Source organism: Somniosus microcephalus, chromosome 11 (genome assembly GCF_052327205.1).
Source record: "Somniosus microcephalus isolate GS21.2 chromosome 11, FLI_Smic_1.0, whole genome shotgun sequence".
NCBI classification, from domain to species: Eukaryota; Metazoa; Chordata; class Chondrichthyes; order Squaliformes; family Somniosidae; genus Somniosus; species Somniosus microcephalus.
This window is the reverse complement of record NC_140997.1, coordinates 32396744-32413587: the sequence shown is the minus strand read 5'-3', so window position 1 is coordinate 32413587 and position 16844 is coordinate 32396744. Positions and strand designations below refer to the sequence as shown.

At 50.3% G+C, this 16844-nt stretch overlaps 1 protein-coding gene across 2 annotated transcripts in view; it reads right to left on the bottom strand.

Annotated features, from left to right (window-relative positions):
• The window catches only part of LOC147110456 (uncharacterized), a 208104-nt gene that overhangs the window by 26764 nt on the left and 164496 nt on the right, over positions 1-16844 (bottom strand). For both annotated transcript variants that reach the window (XM_086002261.1, XM_086002262.1), the window contains exon 16: positions 15561-15647. In XM_086002261.1, coding sequence (XP_085858387.1) covers positions 15561-15647 — 87 coding nt within the window. The remainder of the gene's footprint in view (positions 1-15560; positions 15648-16844) is intronic.

Sequence of the window (16844 nt, the reverse complement as noted above, 5' to 3'; positions counted from 1 at the left end):
TAAGGTGCCTAAACTTGGGCAATTAATTTCTATACTAATGGGGTTTTGGCTCAGGTAGCCTTCTGAAAGAAAAGGACTTGAATTTATTTTGGGCTAAAAATTCAGTTGGGCGCCATTTGGGGCGCCAAGCTCGCCTGGGCGCCGGAATTACCGCTGCGAGCAGAGCCACTTGCGCCATCCGGATATTCAGTTTCTGCGCCCCAAATGGAAACGGGCCGCTAAACGAGGCTTCCCGCGCCCCGCTTGGGGCGCTGAAACTGAATTTCGGCGCGCTAAGGGCCGCAGCGCCACACGCTGCGGCACGGCAGGCTGTGGTACTGCAGGCCTTCCTCCCACTGTTAAGGGGGAGGTGCCTGCAACAGCGCGATCCCCGCTCGCGAGTGCCGGCAAATCAGCCCGGCACCAAGGAGAAGTGCCGGGCTCTCGGGAAACAGCCGGCAATGCCGCGGGGGGGGGGGGGGGGCGGTGTAGGAGGCTGGGGACGGAGGTGCGGCAGGCAGGCGCCGAAAAAGCGGCCGGCCGCACCTCCACCTTAACTAGCGCCACTACCGCCACAGGTAGGCCCCTGTGTACCGGTCGCTATTTGCGGCCGGCGCTGAAGAGGCGGGCGCGACCAAATATGGCCATCGGGGCGATAGCGGGGTGCTGCGCACACCGATGACGTCATCGGTGGCGGCGCAGCGCTACAGGCTAACGCCGCCATTAGCGCCCCGCTAAATATCGCGGTAGGTGTGGCCAGTGGCGCAAAAGCCACTGAGTGCCCTCTTTGGGCGCAAACTGCTGGCGCAGGCCACTGAATTTCTAGGCCATAGTGTCTTAACACATCTCTAAGAAAAATCTCAAAATGCACTTCACATGTAATGAGTTGAATTGCAGCGACTCTTATATAGGCAAGCGCAACAGTGATTTTGTACAGATCCTCCAAACAATGAGATGAATAACTAGTATGGAATCATAGAATGGTTATGGCACAGAAGGAGGCCATTCGGCCCGTCGAGCCCGTGCCGGCTCTCTGCAATAGCTCTTCAGCTAGTTCCACTTCCCCGTCCTTTCCCTGTAGTCCTGCAAATATTTTTCCTTCAGGTACTTATCCAATTCCCTTTTGAAAGCCACGATTGAATCTGCCTCCACCACCCTCTCAGGCAGTGCATTCCAGATCATAACCACTAGCTGCATAAAAAAGCTTTTCCTCATGTCGCCTTTGGTTCTTCTGCCAATCACCTTAAATCTGTGTCCTCTGGTTCTCGACCTTCCGCCAATGGGAATAGTTTCTCTCTATCTACACTGTGTAGACCCCTCATTATTTTGAACACCTCTATCAAATTTCCTCTCAACCTTCTCTGCTCTAAGGAGAACAACCCCAGCTTCTCCAGTCTATCCACGTAACTGAAGTCCTCATCCCTGGAACCATTCTTGTAAATCTTTTCTGCAACCTCTCTAAGGTCTTCACATCCTTCCTAAAGTGTGGTGCCCAGAATTGGACACAATACTCCAGTTGAGGCCGAACCAGTGTTTTATAAAGGTTCATCATAACTTCCTTGCTTTTGTACTCCATGCCTCTATTTATGAAGTCCAGGATCCTGTATGCATTTTTAACCACTTTCTCAACCTGTCCTGCCATCTTCAACGATTTGTGCACATATACCCCCAGGTCTCTCTGTTCATGCACTTCCTTTAGAATTGTACCCTTTAGTTTATATTGCCTTTCCTTGTTCTTCCTAGCAAAATGTATCACTTCGCACTTTTCTGCATTAAATTTCATTTGCCATGTGTCTGCCCATTCCAACAGCCTGTCTATGTCCTCTTGAAGTCTCTTGCTATCCTCCTCACTGTTCACTATACTTCCAAGTTTTGTGTGATCTGCAAATTTTGAAATTGTGCCCAGTGCACCCAAGTCCAAGTCATTAATATATATCAAGAAATGCAGTGGTCCTAGTACCAACCCCTGGGGAACACCACTGTGTACTTTCCTCCAGTCCGAAAAACAACCATTCACCACTACTCTCTGTTTCCTGTCACTTAGCCAACTTCGTATCCATGCTGCCACTGTCCTTTTTATTCCATGGGCTTCAACTTTGCTGGCAAGCCTATTATATGTCACTTTATCAAACACCTTTTGGAAGTCCATGTACACCACATCAACCGCATTGCCCTCATCAACCCTCTCTGTTACTTCATCAAAAAACTCAATCAAGTTAGTTAAACATGATTTGACTTTAACATAGCCATGCTGGCTTTCCTTAATTAATCCACACTTGTCCAAGTGACTGTTAATTTTGTCCTGGATTGTTGTTCCTAAAAGCTTCCCCATCACCGAGGTTAAGCTGACTGGCCTATAGTTGTTGGGTTTTTCCTTACACCTTTTCTGAATAAGAGTGTAACATTTGCAATTCTCCAGTCCTCTGGCACCACTCCGTATCTAAGGAGGATTGGAAGATTATGGCCAGTACCTCCGCAATTTCCACCTTTACTTCCCTCAGCATCCTAGGATGCATCCCATCCAGTCCTGGTGACTTATCTACTTTAAGTACAGCCAGCCTTTCTAGTACCTCCTCTTTATCAATTTTTATCCCATCCAGTATCTCAACTGCCACCCATTTCACTATGACTTTGGCAGCATCTTCTTCCTTGGTAAGGACAGAGCCAAAGTACTCATTTAATACCTCAGCCATGCCCTCTGCCTCCATGCGTAGGTCTCCTTTTTGGTCCCTAATCTGCCCACCTCGCCCCTTACTACCCGTTTACTATTTATATGCATATAGAAGACTTTTGGATTCCCTTTTATGTTAGCCGCCAATCTATTCTCATACACTCTCTTTGCCGATCTTATTTCCTTTTTGCCGATCTTATTTCCTTTTTCACTTCCCCTCTGAACTTTCTGTATTCAGCCTGGTTCTCACTTGTATTCTCAACCTGACATCTGTCATATGCCCCCTTTTTCTGCTTCATCTTACTCTCTATCTCTTTCATCATCCAGGGAGCTCTGACTTTGGTTGCCCTACCTTTCCCCCACGTGGGAATGTACCTCAACTGTACCCGAACCATCTCCTTTTTAAAGGCAGCCCTTTGTTCGATTCCAGTTTTGCCTGCCAATCTTTGGCCAGATCCATTCTCAATCCACTGAAATTGGCCTTCCTCCAATTAAGTATTTTTTACTCTAGATTGCTACCTGTCCTTTTCCATAGCTAATCTAAACCTTATAATACTATGATCACTGTTCCCTAAATGTTCCCCTACTGACATTTGCTCCACTTGACCCACCTCATTCCCTAGAACCAGATCCAGCAATGCCTCCTTCCTCATTGGGCCAGAAACGTACTGATCAAGAAAGTTCTCCTGAACACACTTCAGAAATTCTTCCCTCTCTCTGCCCTTTACACTATTACTATCCCAGTCTATATTAGGATAGTTGAAGTCCCCCATTATCACTACTCTATAGTTCTTGCTCCTCTCCGTAATTTCCCTGCAAATTTGCTGCTCGTTATCCTTCCCACTATTTGGTGGTCTATAGAATACACCTAGTAGTGTAATGGCACCTCTATTGTTTCTTAACTTTAACCAAATAGATTCTGTCCTTGACTCCGCCAGGACATCCTCTCTCTCCAGCACTGTAATATTCTCCTTAATCAATACTGCCACCCACCTCCTTTCTTTCCTTCCCTACCTTTCCTGAACACCTTATATCCAGGAATATTTAGTACCCAATCCTGCCCTTTTTTGAGCCAGGTCTCCGTTATCGCCACAACATCATATTCCCATGTGGCTATTTGCGCCTACAGCTCACCAACATTATGAACTGTTTTAATGAAGAGTGGGTTCAAGTCTGGGTTCTGATGAAAGGTCATCGGCCTAAAACGTTGGCCCCGATTTTCTGCCAGCCGTCGGGCGGCTTTTCAGGCGGCCGGGGGCTGAAAATCGCCGAAAAAGCGGGTCGCGACCACCCCCCCCCGCCTGATTCCCCGCCCCGTCCGACTTTCGGACCGCCGTTTCTCCGCGACCTAATTCAGTCCCACCCGCCGCTGGCGGGACTGGCTGTCGGAACACTAATTACCACTTATTTCCATGTTTAAGCCTATTTTCAGGGGCCGTTGCGATTTTGTGGGGTTCCCCACGCTAAACACGCCTGCGGGGAACCCCGCTGATGAAACCTGGCGTGAAGCTTGCCGGCTTGCTTGCTGTCAGCTGCAGGTCATTCGGGAAAGCTGCGATTTAAAGGCACAGCATTTGTATGTTGAAGGACCTTGTTGCTGCAGGCTTGGGGCTACTTCTTCAAGGCTTAGGCACAGCTGTGGAAGGTTGGAGCCTCACACATTTCTCCAATGCGATCTCCTGGGAAGCCTCTCTCGCCACCCTCACTCAGCGCTTCCTCAGCGGAGGCATCTACGAGAAGCATGGGATGCCTTTTTTGCTGCGCTTTAGGGGGCCATGGGGACCCGTTTCTGCATTGGCAGTCCTACTCAGAAGGACTTCCATGAAGGTCTGGTTTCTCTGTTCAATAGATGGCCAACGCTGCTCAAGAGATGTCATTTTCCTATGAGCACTCACCATGTTTTCCGTACCCTGGCGAGTTATCTCCTCCATGGAAGTTGCCAACCTTTCCATGATGATGTGTTCATGCGCCAATGACTCCACAAAGGCTCTGCTCATGGTCGCTATGGACTCCTCCATTCACTCCACACTCGCAGCGACCCTGGAGACAAAACCTGCCAGAGACTCCTGCATCTGTGCATGGAGATCCATCACCTCTTCTCTTGCGGATGGACCCAGAGGCAGAGGGTCGACATGCAGCGCAGCTGAGCTGAGCTGGCAGAGTCCTGCGCCCTCCGACGAGGACTCTCCACTGCTGTCCCTGTCTCCAGAATCTGCTGAGGCTCACTTGTGAGCTGTGAAGCACCAGGTGACAACACTACTCTATGTCCCGAAGATCCCCCCGAGGTGTGAGTGTCTGCGCTGGTGCTGGGTGCGCTTACTTCTGCTGACGCTGCGCCCTCAGAGATTGGAGCTTCCTCTGAGGAGTCTGGCTGCACAGCCTCTTCCTCCTCCACAGTGGGGACGGGGGGCTCTGAATGGTCCTGTGGGGGAGTAGAGGAAGGAGTTGGAGATGTGATGCCAAGGTTACATGCACATTCGAGTTGACATCTGCTGACGCCTGCATCCATACAGCTTTGGTCTCAGTGGGAGGCCTCTTCCTGCCTGACCTAGGGAAGAGGACCTCCCTGTGGGCCCTAACCCCATCCAATAATGCCTGCAGTGAAGCTTCATCGAATTTGGAGGCAGCTCGGGGTCTGGCACTGGCCACAGCTGCTGCAGGCTCCTCTGCCATCCTGTATGGTTCATTTGGAAGCCTTCAGAGGATGCAGTGCTTGCTGTGGACCTTGAAAGCACCACGAATGATGACATCATACTGTGGGGCTTTCTGACTAGAAATGGACAATTAGCAAGGCTGCCCACATGCTGGAAATTAATTGGCCACTTGAGGGAAAATTGCGTGGAGCTGGCTGACACATTTTTTTGTGTGTCAGAACCCCGGGCCCGATTTTTGGCTTGTGTGGAAATGGTCGGGTTTCCCCGAATGTGGGGTTTCTGACACACAAAAAAATGTGTCAGCCAGCTCCACGCAATTTTCCCTTACGTGGCCAATTAATTCCCAGCATGTGGGCAGCCTTGCTAATTGTCCAATTTGTGTCAGAAAGCCCCACAGTATGATGTCATCATTCATGGTGCTTTCAAAGTGTCCAGCAAGCTTCGCCACCTCTGCAGGCTTCTCAACCACTCTTGCACAATGGCAGAGGAGCCTGCACCAGCTGCTGCCAGCGGCAGAGGCCGAGCTGCGGCCAAATTCAACGAGACGTCATTGCAGACCTTGGTGGATGGGGTAAGGGCCCACAGGGAGGTCCTCTACCCTCGCTCAGGGAGGAAGAGGCCTCCCAAAGAGTCCACGGTTGCCTGGATGGAGGTGGCAGCAGAGGTAAACTCTCTGGGTGTCACCCGTCGCATCTGGTTGCAGTGCAGGAAGCGCTTCCATGACCTTCACCGCACAGGGAAAGCAAGTATGAAGTTTCCATCACCCTCAACCTGATCCCCATTGCCTTTCCCCAACAGCACTCAGCTTCAGCAATCTCTTCTTCCACATCCCACTTCACAGTCACATCCATGCACCCTTACCCATTCCGTCTCTCTCTATGCTCACATTCACATAACTATTCCACCATCCAGTCTTGTAAATAGTTTAATGCCATCATTTTCCTGTACATAAAAAATCTGGTGCCAGCTGCTGCAGTTATGGCGTCTGTCATTTGGCGAATGGGGATGTCACATAGAGGCCTTAGGATAACTTGCAGATGACTGCAAGCTGGTCAAAGTTGTTGGCAAGTGCAGGCATGGGCCACTGTCCATGGTCAGTTCAGAAGCAGTGAGGCTGCAGTGTTTGATGTACCAGGCTACGCAAATCTGCCCAGGATGAGTGCGTTCCTTGCATTCCGCCCAGCAAGGTTCTCGCGCACTGGTGCCACTGGTTGGCGGGCCTCTGCAGGATGCTCGTTTCTGTCCTCCTCCTCCTCAGCATCATCCTCATCCGAGGCAGCTCTGTGAGGAGCCTCTTGGTCCTGCAGAATTGGCAAGCCACGACGCTGTGCCATGTTGTGAAGCACACAGCATACCACAACGATTTTGGAGACCCTGGCTGATGAGTACTGTAGGGCTCCACCTGATCTATCGAGGCATCTGAAGCGCATCTTCAGCAATCCGATGGTTTGCTCGATAATGCATCTGGTGGTAATGTGGCTGGAGTTGTAGCGCTCCTCAGCTTCGCTGGCTGGTCTCCTCAACGGCGTCATTAGCCAAGAGCGCAGGGGATATCCCTTGTCTCCAAGTAGCCATCCTTGAAGTTCATTTGGCGGACTGAATAGCGGAGGCACAGTAGACTGGCGCAGTATGAAGGAGTCATGGCAGCTGCCAGGGAACCTGGCACAAACATGCAAAATCACCTTCTTGTGGTCACACACCAGCTGAACGTTAAGGGAGTGGAAGCCCTTGCGGTTGACAAAAACTCCTGGATTGCGGTGGGGTGCCCTAAGGGCCACATGTGTGCAGTCAATGATGCCCTGCACCCTTGGAAAGTCTGCCAGCTGAGCGAATCCACGTGCTCGCGCCCTCACACTTGCGCGATCCCTGGTGAAATGGATGTGATTGTGCGCGATGGCAAAGAGGGCATCGGTTACCTGCGTGATGCATGTGTGTGCGGCAGCCTGGGAGATGCCGCTGATGTCTTCTGCTGATCCCTGGAAGGAGCCTGAGGCATAAAAGTTGAGTGCGGTGGTGACTTTGATGGCCACTGGCAAGTAGTGTGGACCTGTTGCTCTGGGCTCCAGGTCTTGCCGCAGCATTGCGCAGATGTCAGTCACAACCTCTCACGAAAGTCGGAGCCGCCTCTGGCACTGCTGCTCAGTCATGTTGAGGTAGCTGACCCTGTGTCTGTACACCCTGTTTGTGGGGTATCTCCTGCGCCGACGGCCTTCCATGCGCTGACCCCTTCTGGCCTGTGCTGCCTCAGGTGGGTGAGCAGCAGCCTGCTGCTCCTGCTGGTGCTGCTGGTGTTGCTGGTGATGCTGTTGCTGGAGTTGCTCCAGCCTCCTCTGCTGTTGGAGATCCTCTAATGCCAGGAAGGGAAGGTACCAAAGGCCTCCCATGCGTCTGGCAGATGCCTCCGTTGAGGAGGCGCTGAGTTAGGGTGGTGAGAGGGGCTTCCCAGGAGCTCACACTGGAGAAGTGTGTAAGGCTCCAACTTTCTACAGCTGTGCCTAAGCCTTCAAAAAGTTCCCCCAAGCCTTCATCAACAAGGTCCTGCAGCCTGCAAATGCTGCCTGTTTAATTCGCTTCAGTCCTCATTGACCTGCAGCTGCAAGCAAGCAAGCCAACTGTTTTCATGCCAAGTCTCATCAGCGGGGTTCCCCGCAGGCGTGTTTCATGTGGGGAAAGCCCCAAAATCACAACGGCCCCTTAAAATCTACTTAAACAAGGTAATAATTGGTGATTTGTGTTCCGACAGCCAGTCCCGCCAGCGGCGGCCGGGACTGAAGCGGGTCGCGGAGAAACGGCGGTCCGAAAGTCGGACGGGGCGGGGAATCAGGTGGGGGGGGGGGTCGCGACCCGCTTTTTCGGCGATTTTCGGCCCCCGGCCGCCTGGAAAGCCGCCCAACGGCTGGCAGAAAATCGGGGCCCCCACATTCGGGGGAATCCGACCATTTCCCACACAAGCCACAAAATCGGGCCCGTTAACTCTGTTTCTCTCTCCACAGAACCTGCCTGACCTGCTGAGTATTTCCAGCATTTTCTCTTTTTATTTTATGAACTGCTTTAATGATGGTTGAAGGAAGAATGTTGGCCAGGACAAATGTTCCCTCTAAGCTGCGCGACCACCCAGTAATGGGAAAGGTCCCGTGCAGGCCGCTCACTGGCAGCACGGTGGCATAGTGGTTAGCACTGTTGCCTCACAGTGCCAGGGACCCGGGTTCAAATCCGGCCTCGGGTGACTGTGTGGAGTTTGCACATTCTTCCCGTGTTTGCATGGGTTTTCTCCGGGTGCTCCGGTTTCCTCCCACAGTCCAAAGATGTGCGGGGTAGGTTGATTGGCTATGATAAAAAAATTGGCCCTTAGTGTTAGGGGGGATTAAATACGTGGGGTTACGGGGATAGGGCTTGGGTGGGATGGCTGTCGGTGTAGGGACCGGGTGCTAGGGTTTGGATGATCAGCCATGATCTCGTTGAATGGCGGAGCAGGCTCGAAGGGCCGAATGGCCTACTCCTGCTCCTATCTTCTATGTTTCTATGTTTCTATGTTTTCCATTGTATGCACATGCGCAGAAATTTAAAGAAACAGGCCGCACAGAACAAAGTGCAGCTTACAGGGAACATTGGTCAGGACACATGTGAACTCACTGCTCTTCTTCAGATAATGCCATTGGATCTTTAACATTCACCTGAACCATCATAACAGGAAGAAGGCTGCAGTTTATTGTTTCATCTGAAGTATGGCACCTCCAAAAATTAAGTACTCCTCCAGACATGCACGGGATTGACACCTAGGTTATGCGCTCAAGTTCTGGAGTGGGACTTGAACCCACTCTTCAGACTCAAGAGGGCTGGATTTTAACGTGCAGACATGCTGGGAACGGTGGGGGCGGGGGTTGGCAATAGTACGTGGGAGTCCCGGAAATGTGTTAAGCGCGCCTGTAAGTAGCTTTTTAAAGCAGCCACGTCATTAGCATTTTATTTCTGGTTTTCCCGTCCAATCAGCATCAGTGGGCGTGATGACGACCTGCATGACACGATCTCAACTCCAGTATTTAAAGGAACAATCCAAACATGCAAGTTGAAGCAGTTGGAGTTGGGAAGAAGAGAGGAGAGAGGTCAGAAATGGAAGGGAGACAGTCAAAAGCTGTCCCCCACTTCATAGACACTTGCCTAGATGTGCTGCTGGGGGCTGTGAGGAGCAGAGGTAGATACTCTTCCCTACCAAAGGGAGGAAGAAGCCTGCTGGGGAAACCAAAAAGGTGGGGTTGGAGGTGGCAGAAGAGGTCAGCAGTAGGAGTGTAGTGCCACGCTTGTGGATCCAATGCAGGAAGCGGTTTAATGACTTAACCAGGTCAGGAAAGGTGAGAGTAGTGGCACATTCACCTATGTCTTGATGTGCATATCATCCTAACCCCCTCACTCTGCCTTCTAAACCCTACGGCAGCACATCAGTCCTCACATCTCCCTCATACTCACCCTCAACAAATGCCCTCCATCCATTGGGTGAAAACATGCCATTGCTCTCAGTCGTAGGTCTATTCTTTCCCTCCTTGCATGAGAAGATAGCACAAAACACCAGGGAGAGTCAGAAAACTGGAGGTGGGCCTCCAGCCATCTCGCAATTAACAGCTGCAGAGGAGGAGGTGCTGGAGATCAGCGGAGCCTCGACGTGCCTGGCCATTGGAGATGGGGGCCTCCCAGCTACCTGGTGACAGAATTAAATATCAGACAATCACATGCCATACAACACTCAGTCACATTGACTTGATGTTAACAGCAGGTGAAATATGATTATGTTCATAATGCTAACTTCCAACATTCTTACCTTGACAGTACTCATTCATGTCTTTTTGGTCGATGTCGCTGCTGCCACCGACTCCTCAGAGGAGCTCACTCCCTCTGAGGGTACATCATCACAGGACTCATGCAGACCATGTGCCAGCTCAGGTACTTGCACTTCGGTGGGACTAGTAAGAGAGATAGTTGGGTTTTCACCTGGTGACTCACACTTCACAAGTGAGCAAGAGCAGATGCTGGTGGCAGGGACAGTAGTGGAGAGTCTGCGTCGGAAGGCGCAGCTGGACGCAGATGCTGTAACCCGGGGGCTGGCTATGAAGAGGATAATCATTCTGCAGCGGCAGACAATGTGCGAGGTACTGACTGGCCTTCCAAGCATGCTGTCGACGATTACAGAGGGATTGGAGGAGTCTGCCTCAAGCGTGAGTGGGGTGCTGTCGCAGGCCTTTGCGACGATGTCTTCTTCCATGGATAGAGTGGCCAACTGCACGGAGCATCAAATGCGGCAATGGAACGAGTGCATGCAGGCGTTGAACAAGGGCTTGCAGGCTCTGGTTGCCACCTTAAATAGGATGACAGATTCCCTAGCCTCGGCCATGAAGTGCTCCACTGATCTGCAGCAAAGTACTCTCGAGCACAGTGGTAGCAATCATGTGCGGCTGGGCCGTGAGAGGGACGATGGTGAAAGGGGACATGGAAGTGGGAACTCCACTCAAAGCACTTCCACTTTTCACCCGTTGCGCCCCACCATCCGCCCCCCCCCCACCCCGCCTCAGTCAGTACCTGACATACTGCCTCATGTCCCGATGGCCGAGTCTGCCCCTGCACAGGTGCAGGTGGAGAAGTCTTTGCCGGCGCCCTCACAGGCTCCAGAACCCAGAGGACGTCGGCCAAGAGCATCTCAACAGTCAGAGCAGGGATGTGTGCAGCCTGCCTCTACCTCTGCTCAAGCCGCAGAGCTTGCACCATTTAGAAGCACTCAGAAAAGGAAGAGTAAAGGTTTGTAGTTGCACATGGGTGTCTTACACATTGTTATATTGTTAAGTTTCTTTTCCTCAATTGAAGCACGTTAATATTATTGTTTTTCACCACTTTCCCGTGTTGCCCATTCTTGGTTGTTGGCTGGCAAGTGGCCTTTTCAGTTGCTTGATGATGAATTGATGGCGACCAATGGGAGGATGTGAAAGGGATGCTTGGTTGTTTGCAGGACGGCTTTGTGTTAGGGCATTGGGGGCCGGCGGGGGTGGGGGGGGACGGGTGCTTGAAACGTATCTTTTGCATGAGGTTGTGAGATGGGTGCACTGGTGGAACCTAAAAGAAAGACTTGCATTTATATAGCGGCTTTCACAATCATCAGACATCCCAAAGCGCTTTACAATCAATGAAGTACTTTTAAGCATAGTCACTGTTGCAATGTAGGAAACGCAGCAGCCAATTTGCACACAGCAAACTCCACAAACAGCAATGTGATAATGACCAGATGACCTGTTTTAGTGATGTTGATAAGGGATAAATATTGGCCAGGACATCGGGGATAACTCCCCTGCTCTTCTTCAAAATAGTGCCATGAGATCTTTTACATCCACCTGAGAGAGCAGACGGGGCCTCGGTTTAACGTCTCATCCAAAAGACGGCACCTCTGACAGTGCAGCACTCCCTCAGTACTGCACTGGAGTGTCAGCCTAGATTTTTGTGCCCAAGGCTCTGGAGTGGGACTTGAACCCACAACCTTCTGACTCCAAGGCGAGTGTGCTTCCAACTGAGCCACAGCTGACACAGCAACCTAAGGGAACCTCGCAATAATCACGGCATCCCGGGCATCCCTGTGTGCCGCTGTTGGTGCATTACCCTCATCACTTTCCGCCTCCTCGTCTTCCTCCTCCTCCTTGGGATCCTCTGAAGTGGCTCTGCGCTCTGTGCCTAGTTCATCCTGCAGGTCCAAACCTCGCTGCTGTACAACGGTGTGCAGAGAAACATAGAAGATAGGAGCAGGAGTAGGCCATTCGGCCCCTCGAGCCTGCTCCACCATTCAATGCGATCATGGCTGATCATCCAAATTCAGTCCCCATATCCCTTGATCCCCTTAGCCTTAAGAAATATATCTAACTCCTTCTTGAATATATTTAATGAATTGGCCTCAACTGTCTTCTGTGGTAGAGAATTCCACAGGTTCACCACTCTCTGGGTGAAGAAATTCCTCCTCATCTCAGTCCTAAATGGCTTACCCCTTATCCTTAGACTGTGACCCCTGATTCTGGATTCCCCCGCCATCGGGAACAGCCTTCCTGCATCTAGTCTGTCCAGGCCTGTTAGAAATGTATAAGTTTCAATGAGTGCAGCACACCATGACCATTCTGGAGACCCTGGCTGGTGCATATTGAAGGGCACCTCCAGATCTGTCCAGGAACCTGAAGCGCGTCTTCAGCATGCCGATGGCTTGTTCGATGACACACCTGGTGGTCATGTAGGATTCACTGTAGCACTCCTGGGCCTCATTCCTCAGGTTTCTGAGAGGTGTTATCAGCCACGTTTTAAGTGGATATCCCTTGTCTCCAAGCAGCCAGCTTGTAACTCTGCTCCAGGTGCGAAGAGATCAGGGTGGGTGGACTGCCGCAGGGTGAATGCATCATGGCAGTTACCCGGGAATCTTGCGCACACCTGTATAATATCTTTTTGTGGTTGCAGACCAACAGCACATTGATGGAGTGGAAGCCCTTGCAGTTGACAAATACTCCTGGGTGATCTATGGGTGCCCTAATTGCTACATGTGTGCAGTCGATGATACCCTACACCTGTGGGAAGCCAGCCAGAGCCGCAAACCCGAGCTCATTCTGACTGGCGCCATCGCAGATGTGACATAATTGCCGGCCCTGGCAAACAAGCCATCAGTCACCTGTCTTATGTATTTGTGTGCTGCCGACTGGGAGATCCGACAAATGTTCCTGGCCTAACCCTGGAAGGATCCGGAGATAAAATCTGAGGGTGGTGGTGACTTTGACAGCCACTGCTAAAGCATGGCCACCAGGTCCAGCTGGCAGCAGGTATTGTTCCAGCAAATGTCTGCCACCACCTGACATGACACCCTGAGCCTCCTGAGACACTGGGGTTCAGACATTTTGAGGAAGCTGATCCTCTGCTTGTAGACCCGGTTTTGTGGGTAGTGCCTCCTATAAGCTGCACCTCTCTGCGGGTCCCCTCTCTGCTTTATGCCTGGAAACAGAAAAACAAGGTCCAATTTCACCCCCCCGCCCATATATTTTAATAACCTTGGTATAGGAAACTGATAGTCATTTTAAATGTGAGTTGCCATTAGCTCTTTCCTCAGGCTGGATAGAAATGCATTTTATGGGCTGGTGTTGGTATGCAAAAGGTATTTTCAATGGCGTAGGGGTAGAATTTCTGGAGGGATTCTCTGATCTCCTGCCGTAACTTCAGCAGAGACCCCAGGGGAATGCTGTAAACCTTAATACTCCCAAGAATAATTTCTTGATACCTATCTACTGAGGTATTAGTCTACTCAACCTGACTGACTATCACCTCGACACTATGGTTGGGGTAATAGACAGACAAGCTGGGAGATGTTTTTCAACCCTACTGTAAGTGATAGCTGTATTTCTGCAGACAAATACGGAGATGAATTCCTTATGTCCCCAAAAAACCTCAAGGAAAGACGAGTGAGATCTGTGAGAAGGGAAGGGGTCATGTAGTGCATTTGGCAAACAACTTTGCAGCAAAACTGCCAGATGCTGCTTTATATTTTGCAGCCTCTGCCCAGCTCAAGTCGTTCTGACACCGTCACGTACAAAGATAGACTCTGGGATTGGTCATCAGCTAACCCCTACATAAGGGGCCACATTTCAAGGTTCAGCTTTTATTGAGCGTTAGTGCAGGAGAAAGAACTATGTTGTTTTCTATGTCCCGAGTAAGTATAGTTAAGTATATAATTACCATTACTCTATTGTTTGTTTTTGCTACCATTCATTTATCTGTTTAATAAACTTGACCAGTAGTTTATAGCCTAGACCACGGCATGGTAGTGGTTATACACCCAGCTTGCCGAAGGTGAGGAATCCACGTGGTGACACTTGGGGCTGGATTTTGTCAATGGGGAGCTTTTGGAGGTGGGACTCCCACTTGTCAGGTTTTAGTCTCGCCTCCATCGACTTGTGGCCAACCCACGCTATTTTCCCTTGATTGACCTTGTTAAGCCTGCCCAGCGGGCTTAGCAGGCCAATTAAGGGAAAGCCAGTTACAGGTGACGTCAGCGAGTGCCGTTTCATTGGTCAAGAGCTTTTGACGGATGAAATATCAGTGTTTGACAGCTCTGTAAAGCTGTCAAACACTGACAATCTGTCTTCTAAGTTGTGTCTTTACTCAAGAGTCAATTAGAAAGCCTTCCTGACCAGTAAGCAGAAGGCTGCAGCTTTTGACAGTTCAGCGGCCATTCTGCTTTCTGTGCCGGTGAGCTGAGGGACTCCCGAGACCTAAAGGGAGGAAGCCTGCAGGAAGAAGTAAATGTAAGTAAAACTTATTAAAACACTTTACACACACCTCACACACTTACCTCTGCACACATGCACCCATCACTCACCTGCACACCGGACATCTCGGCCCCTCCGACCCCCGCAGACCGACGGCCCACCTCGCTGACCCTGGCGAGGTTCAGAGCTGTCGGGAAGCCCACACTTCAGGGCTCAAAATAGGGATTAGCCAAAAAACTGCCTGTTAACTACCTGCTAACAGGCAGTTAATTGGCATTAATCCCCTTCCCGCCTCGAGGAGGTGGGACCCGGCGCGGGTTGGCTACCCGCCTCCTGGCAAGATGGCATGGAGGCGGGTTGGGGCGGGTTGGGCACCCGCCCCCAAATTCTGCCATTTTCCCGGCAGTCCCGCCTCCAAACCCGCCTCCTCAGGGCTGGCAAAATCCAGCCCTTGATCTTTGCAGTAAGCCAAAATACGGTAACAAAGGTTCTCTGTTCAGTCATGGGCTCAACACATTTACCTAGGCATTTACCTTACATAGAAGGTAAAGACTGTGATACTAAACCTGAAGAAAATATCTACTGCAATAATCCAAAAATGCAACCGTAGTGTTACCTTGGTAGCTTCCTGGAGGGGGTATGCCTATCTTCTTCTGCATCTGTTCCAAGGCTCTGTGAATAGTGACCACAACATTGCCCCTGGCTGCCACCTTCTGCAAACATACTTCACTGCTGTCTTTGGCGATGGTACCCTGGAGTTGTAAACAGGACAACCCTTCCTGCATCCACCCCACGTAGCTGCACCCTCATTTATCAGCCATCAAACCAGGGGTCAGGTGCTACCCCATTCCATCATGTGCCCACAGACAACCGTTCCTGCATTCGCATTTATTTTACCTGCCACTTCTTTTGCTCCACTGTATCAATATTTAAAGGAAAAGGCTAACAACACAATTGCTTTAAGATCACTTTGCTCAGAATTAAACTTACAGGTTTGATTGCAATAAACACATCTTGGAGAAACGGTGAAGCTTTCTGGTCGAGGAACCTGTTGCTTTGTTCCACTTGATTTCTTCTCTACAAATAAATTAAGATATGCTGATAAATAGACAAAGAACTGAATATATAACATATGTAAAAGTTCAGACGAGCAGGATGTTATCCCATAAAGACGATAGTGCAACATAATAAACTGTATATATGGTATCATGCACCAGATTGTAATGTAGGCATTCACGTTCAACCAGTATTTGATTTAACTAAGTAGATTATGGTTATTGATACTGTCCGTTTGTTGCCCAGAATACGCTAGCTATTTAAGTGACAATAAAAGGGTGTTCACTCCAATGTATCTCTCTCAGAAAATCTTTCGAAGCAAATTCATTCCACAGTGATTCACAATAAAAGAATTTACTCTTAATGCAAGTTTACCAAGACTTTAACATTTAGAGGATGTTCCAAGCACGCTTTTCTGACTAGAGTGACATAATAAAAGAAAAGGGCTTTAGGAAGGAATTATCTTCAGCAGGAGGCATTGCAGGATCGATTTTCAACTTGCCGCCTGGGCGTTGCGAATTGACCACCTGTTAGAGAATTGACATGAAAATCAGGCAGTTTCTAGAACAGGTGGCCGATCCACAATGCCAGTTTTACACCCGGGCAAGGAGTTGAAGGTCTAGCTCCAACCGATTATTTTTCAGCTGATGTGGGCAGGCTCAAGCAGAAAGTAACATGAGAACACGCTCCGCTGCATCCCACCTCGTCGCTGCTTTCTGTGGGCCAGTTCCAACACTAGAAACTGCATCCACCCATATGGTCAAGACATGTAAATGCGGAAAATAAGGCATTTCCCACCAATGGAGCTGCTGTAACACTGGCTGGCTGTCGAGCAGGAAACCTGTTGAAAAATGTTAAACAGGTCTTGCCGTTAAATTCGTCAGAATCTGTGGGAAACCCTTACTTCCGGGTTTCCCATCTGTAAATCTTCCCCCCTGCTCTCTTCCCACCGCCGAGTTATTGGCCCAAAATTTGCGATGGGCAGATGCCTTCGACCAGTAAAAAATCTACGCATTTATCTGGTGGCCCGGGAGGTACGGAGGCTTGTGATCCTGGGCCTCTCCTGGTCCGCGCGGGCAGAGGCCCACGTATCCCAGGGGCACGTGCGGTTCGCAAGCATCCCTGGTATCACATGGGCCGGCCCAACCAATAAAAGAAGGGAATCCCCATTCATACTTATGGGAGTTCTGTACGTATGGAACTCCAAGAAGTATGAAT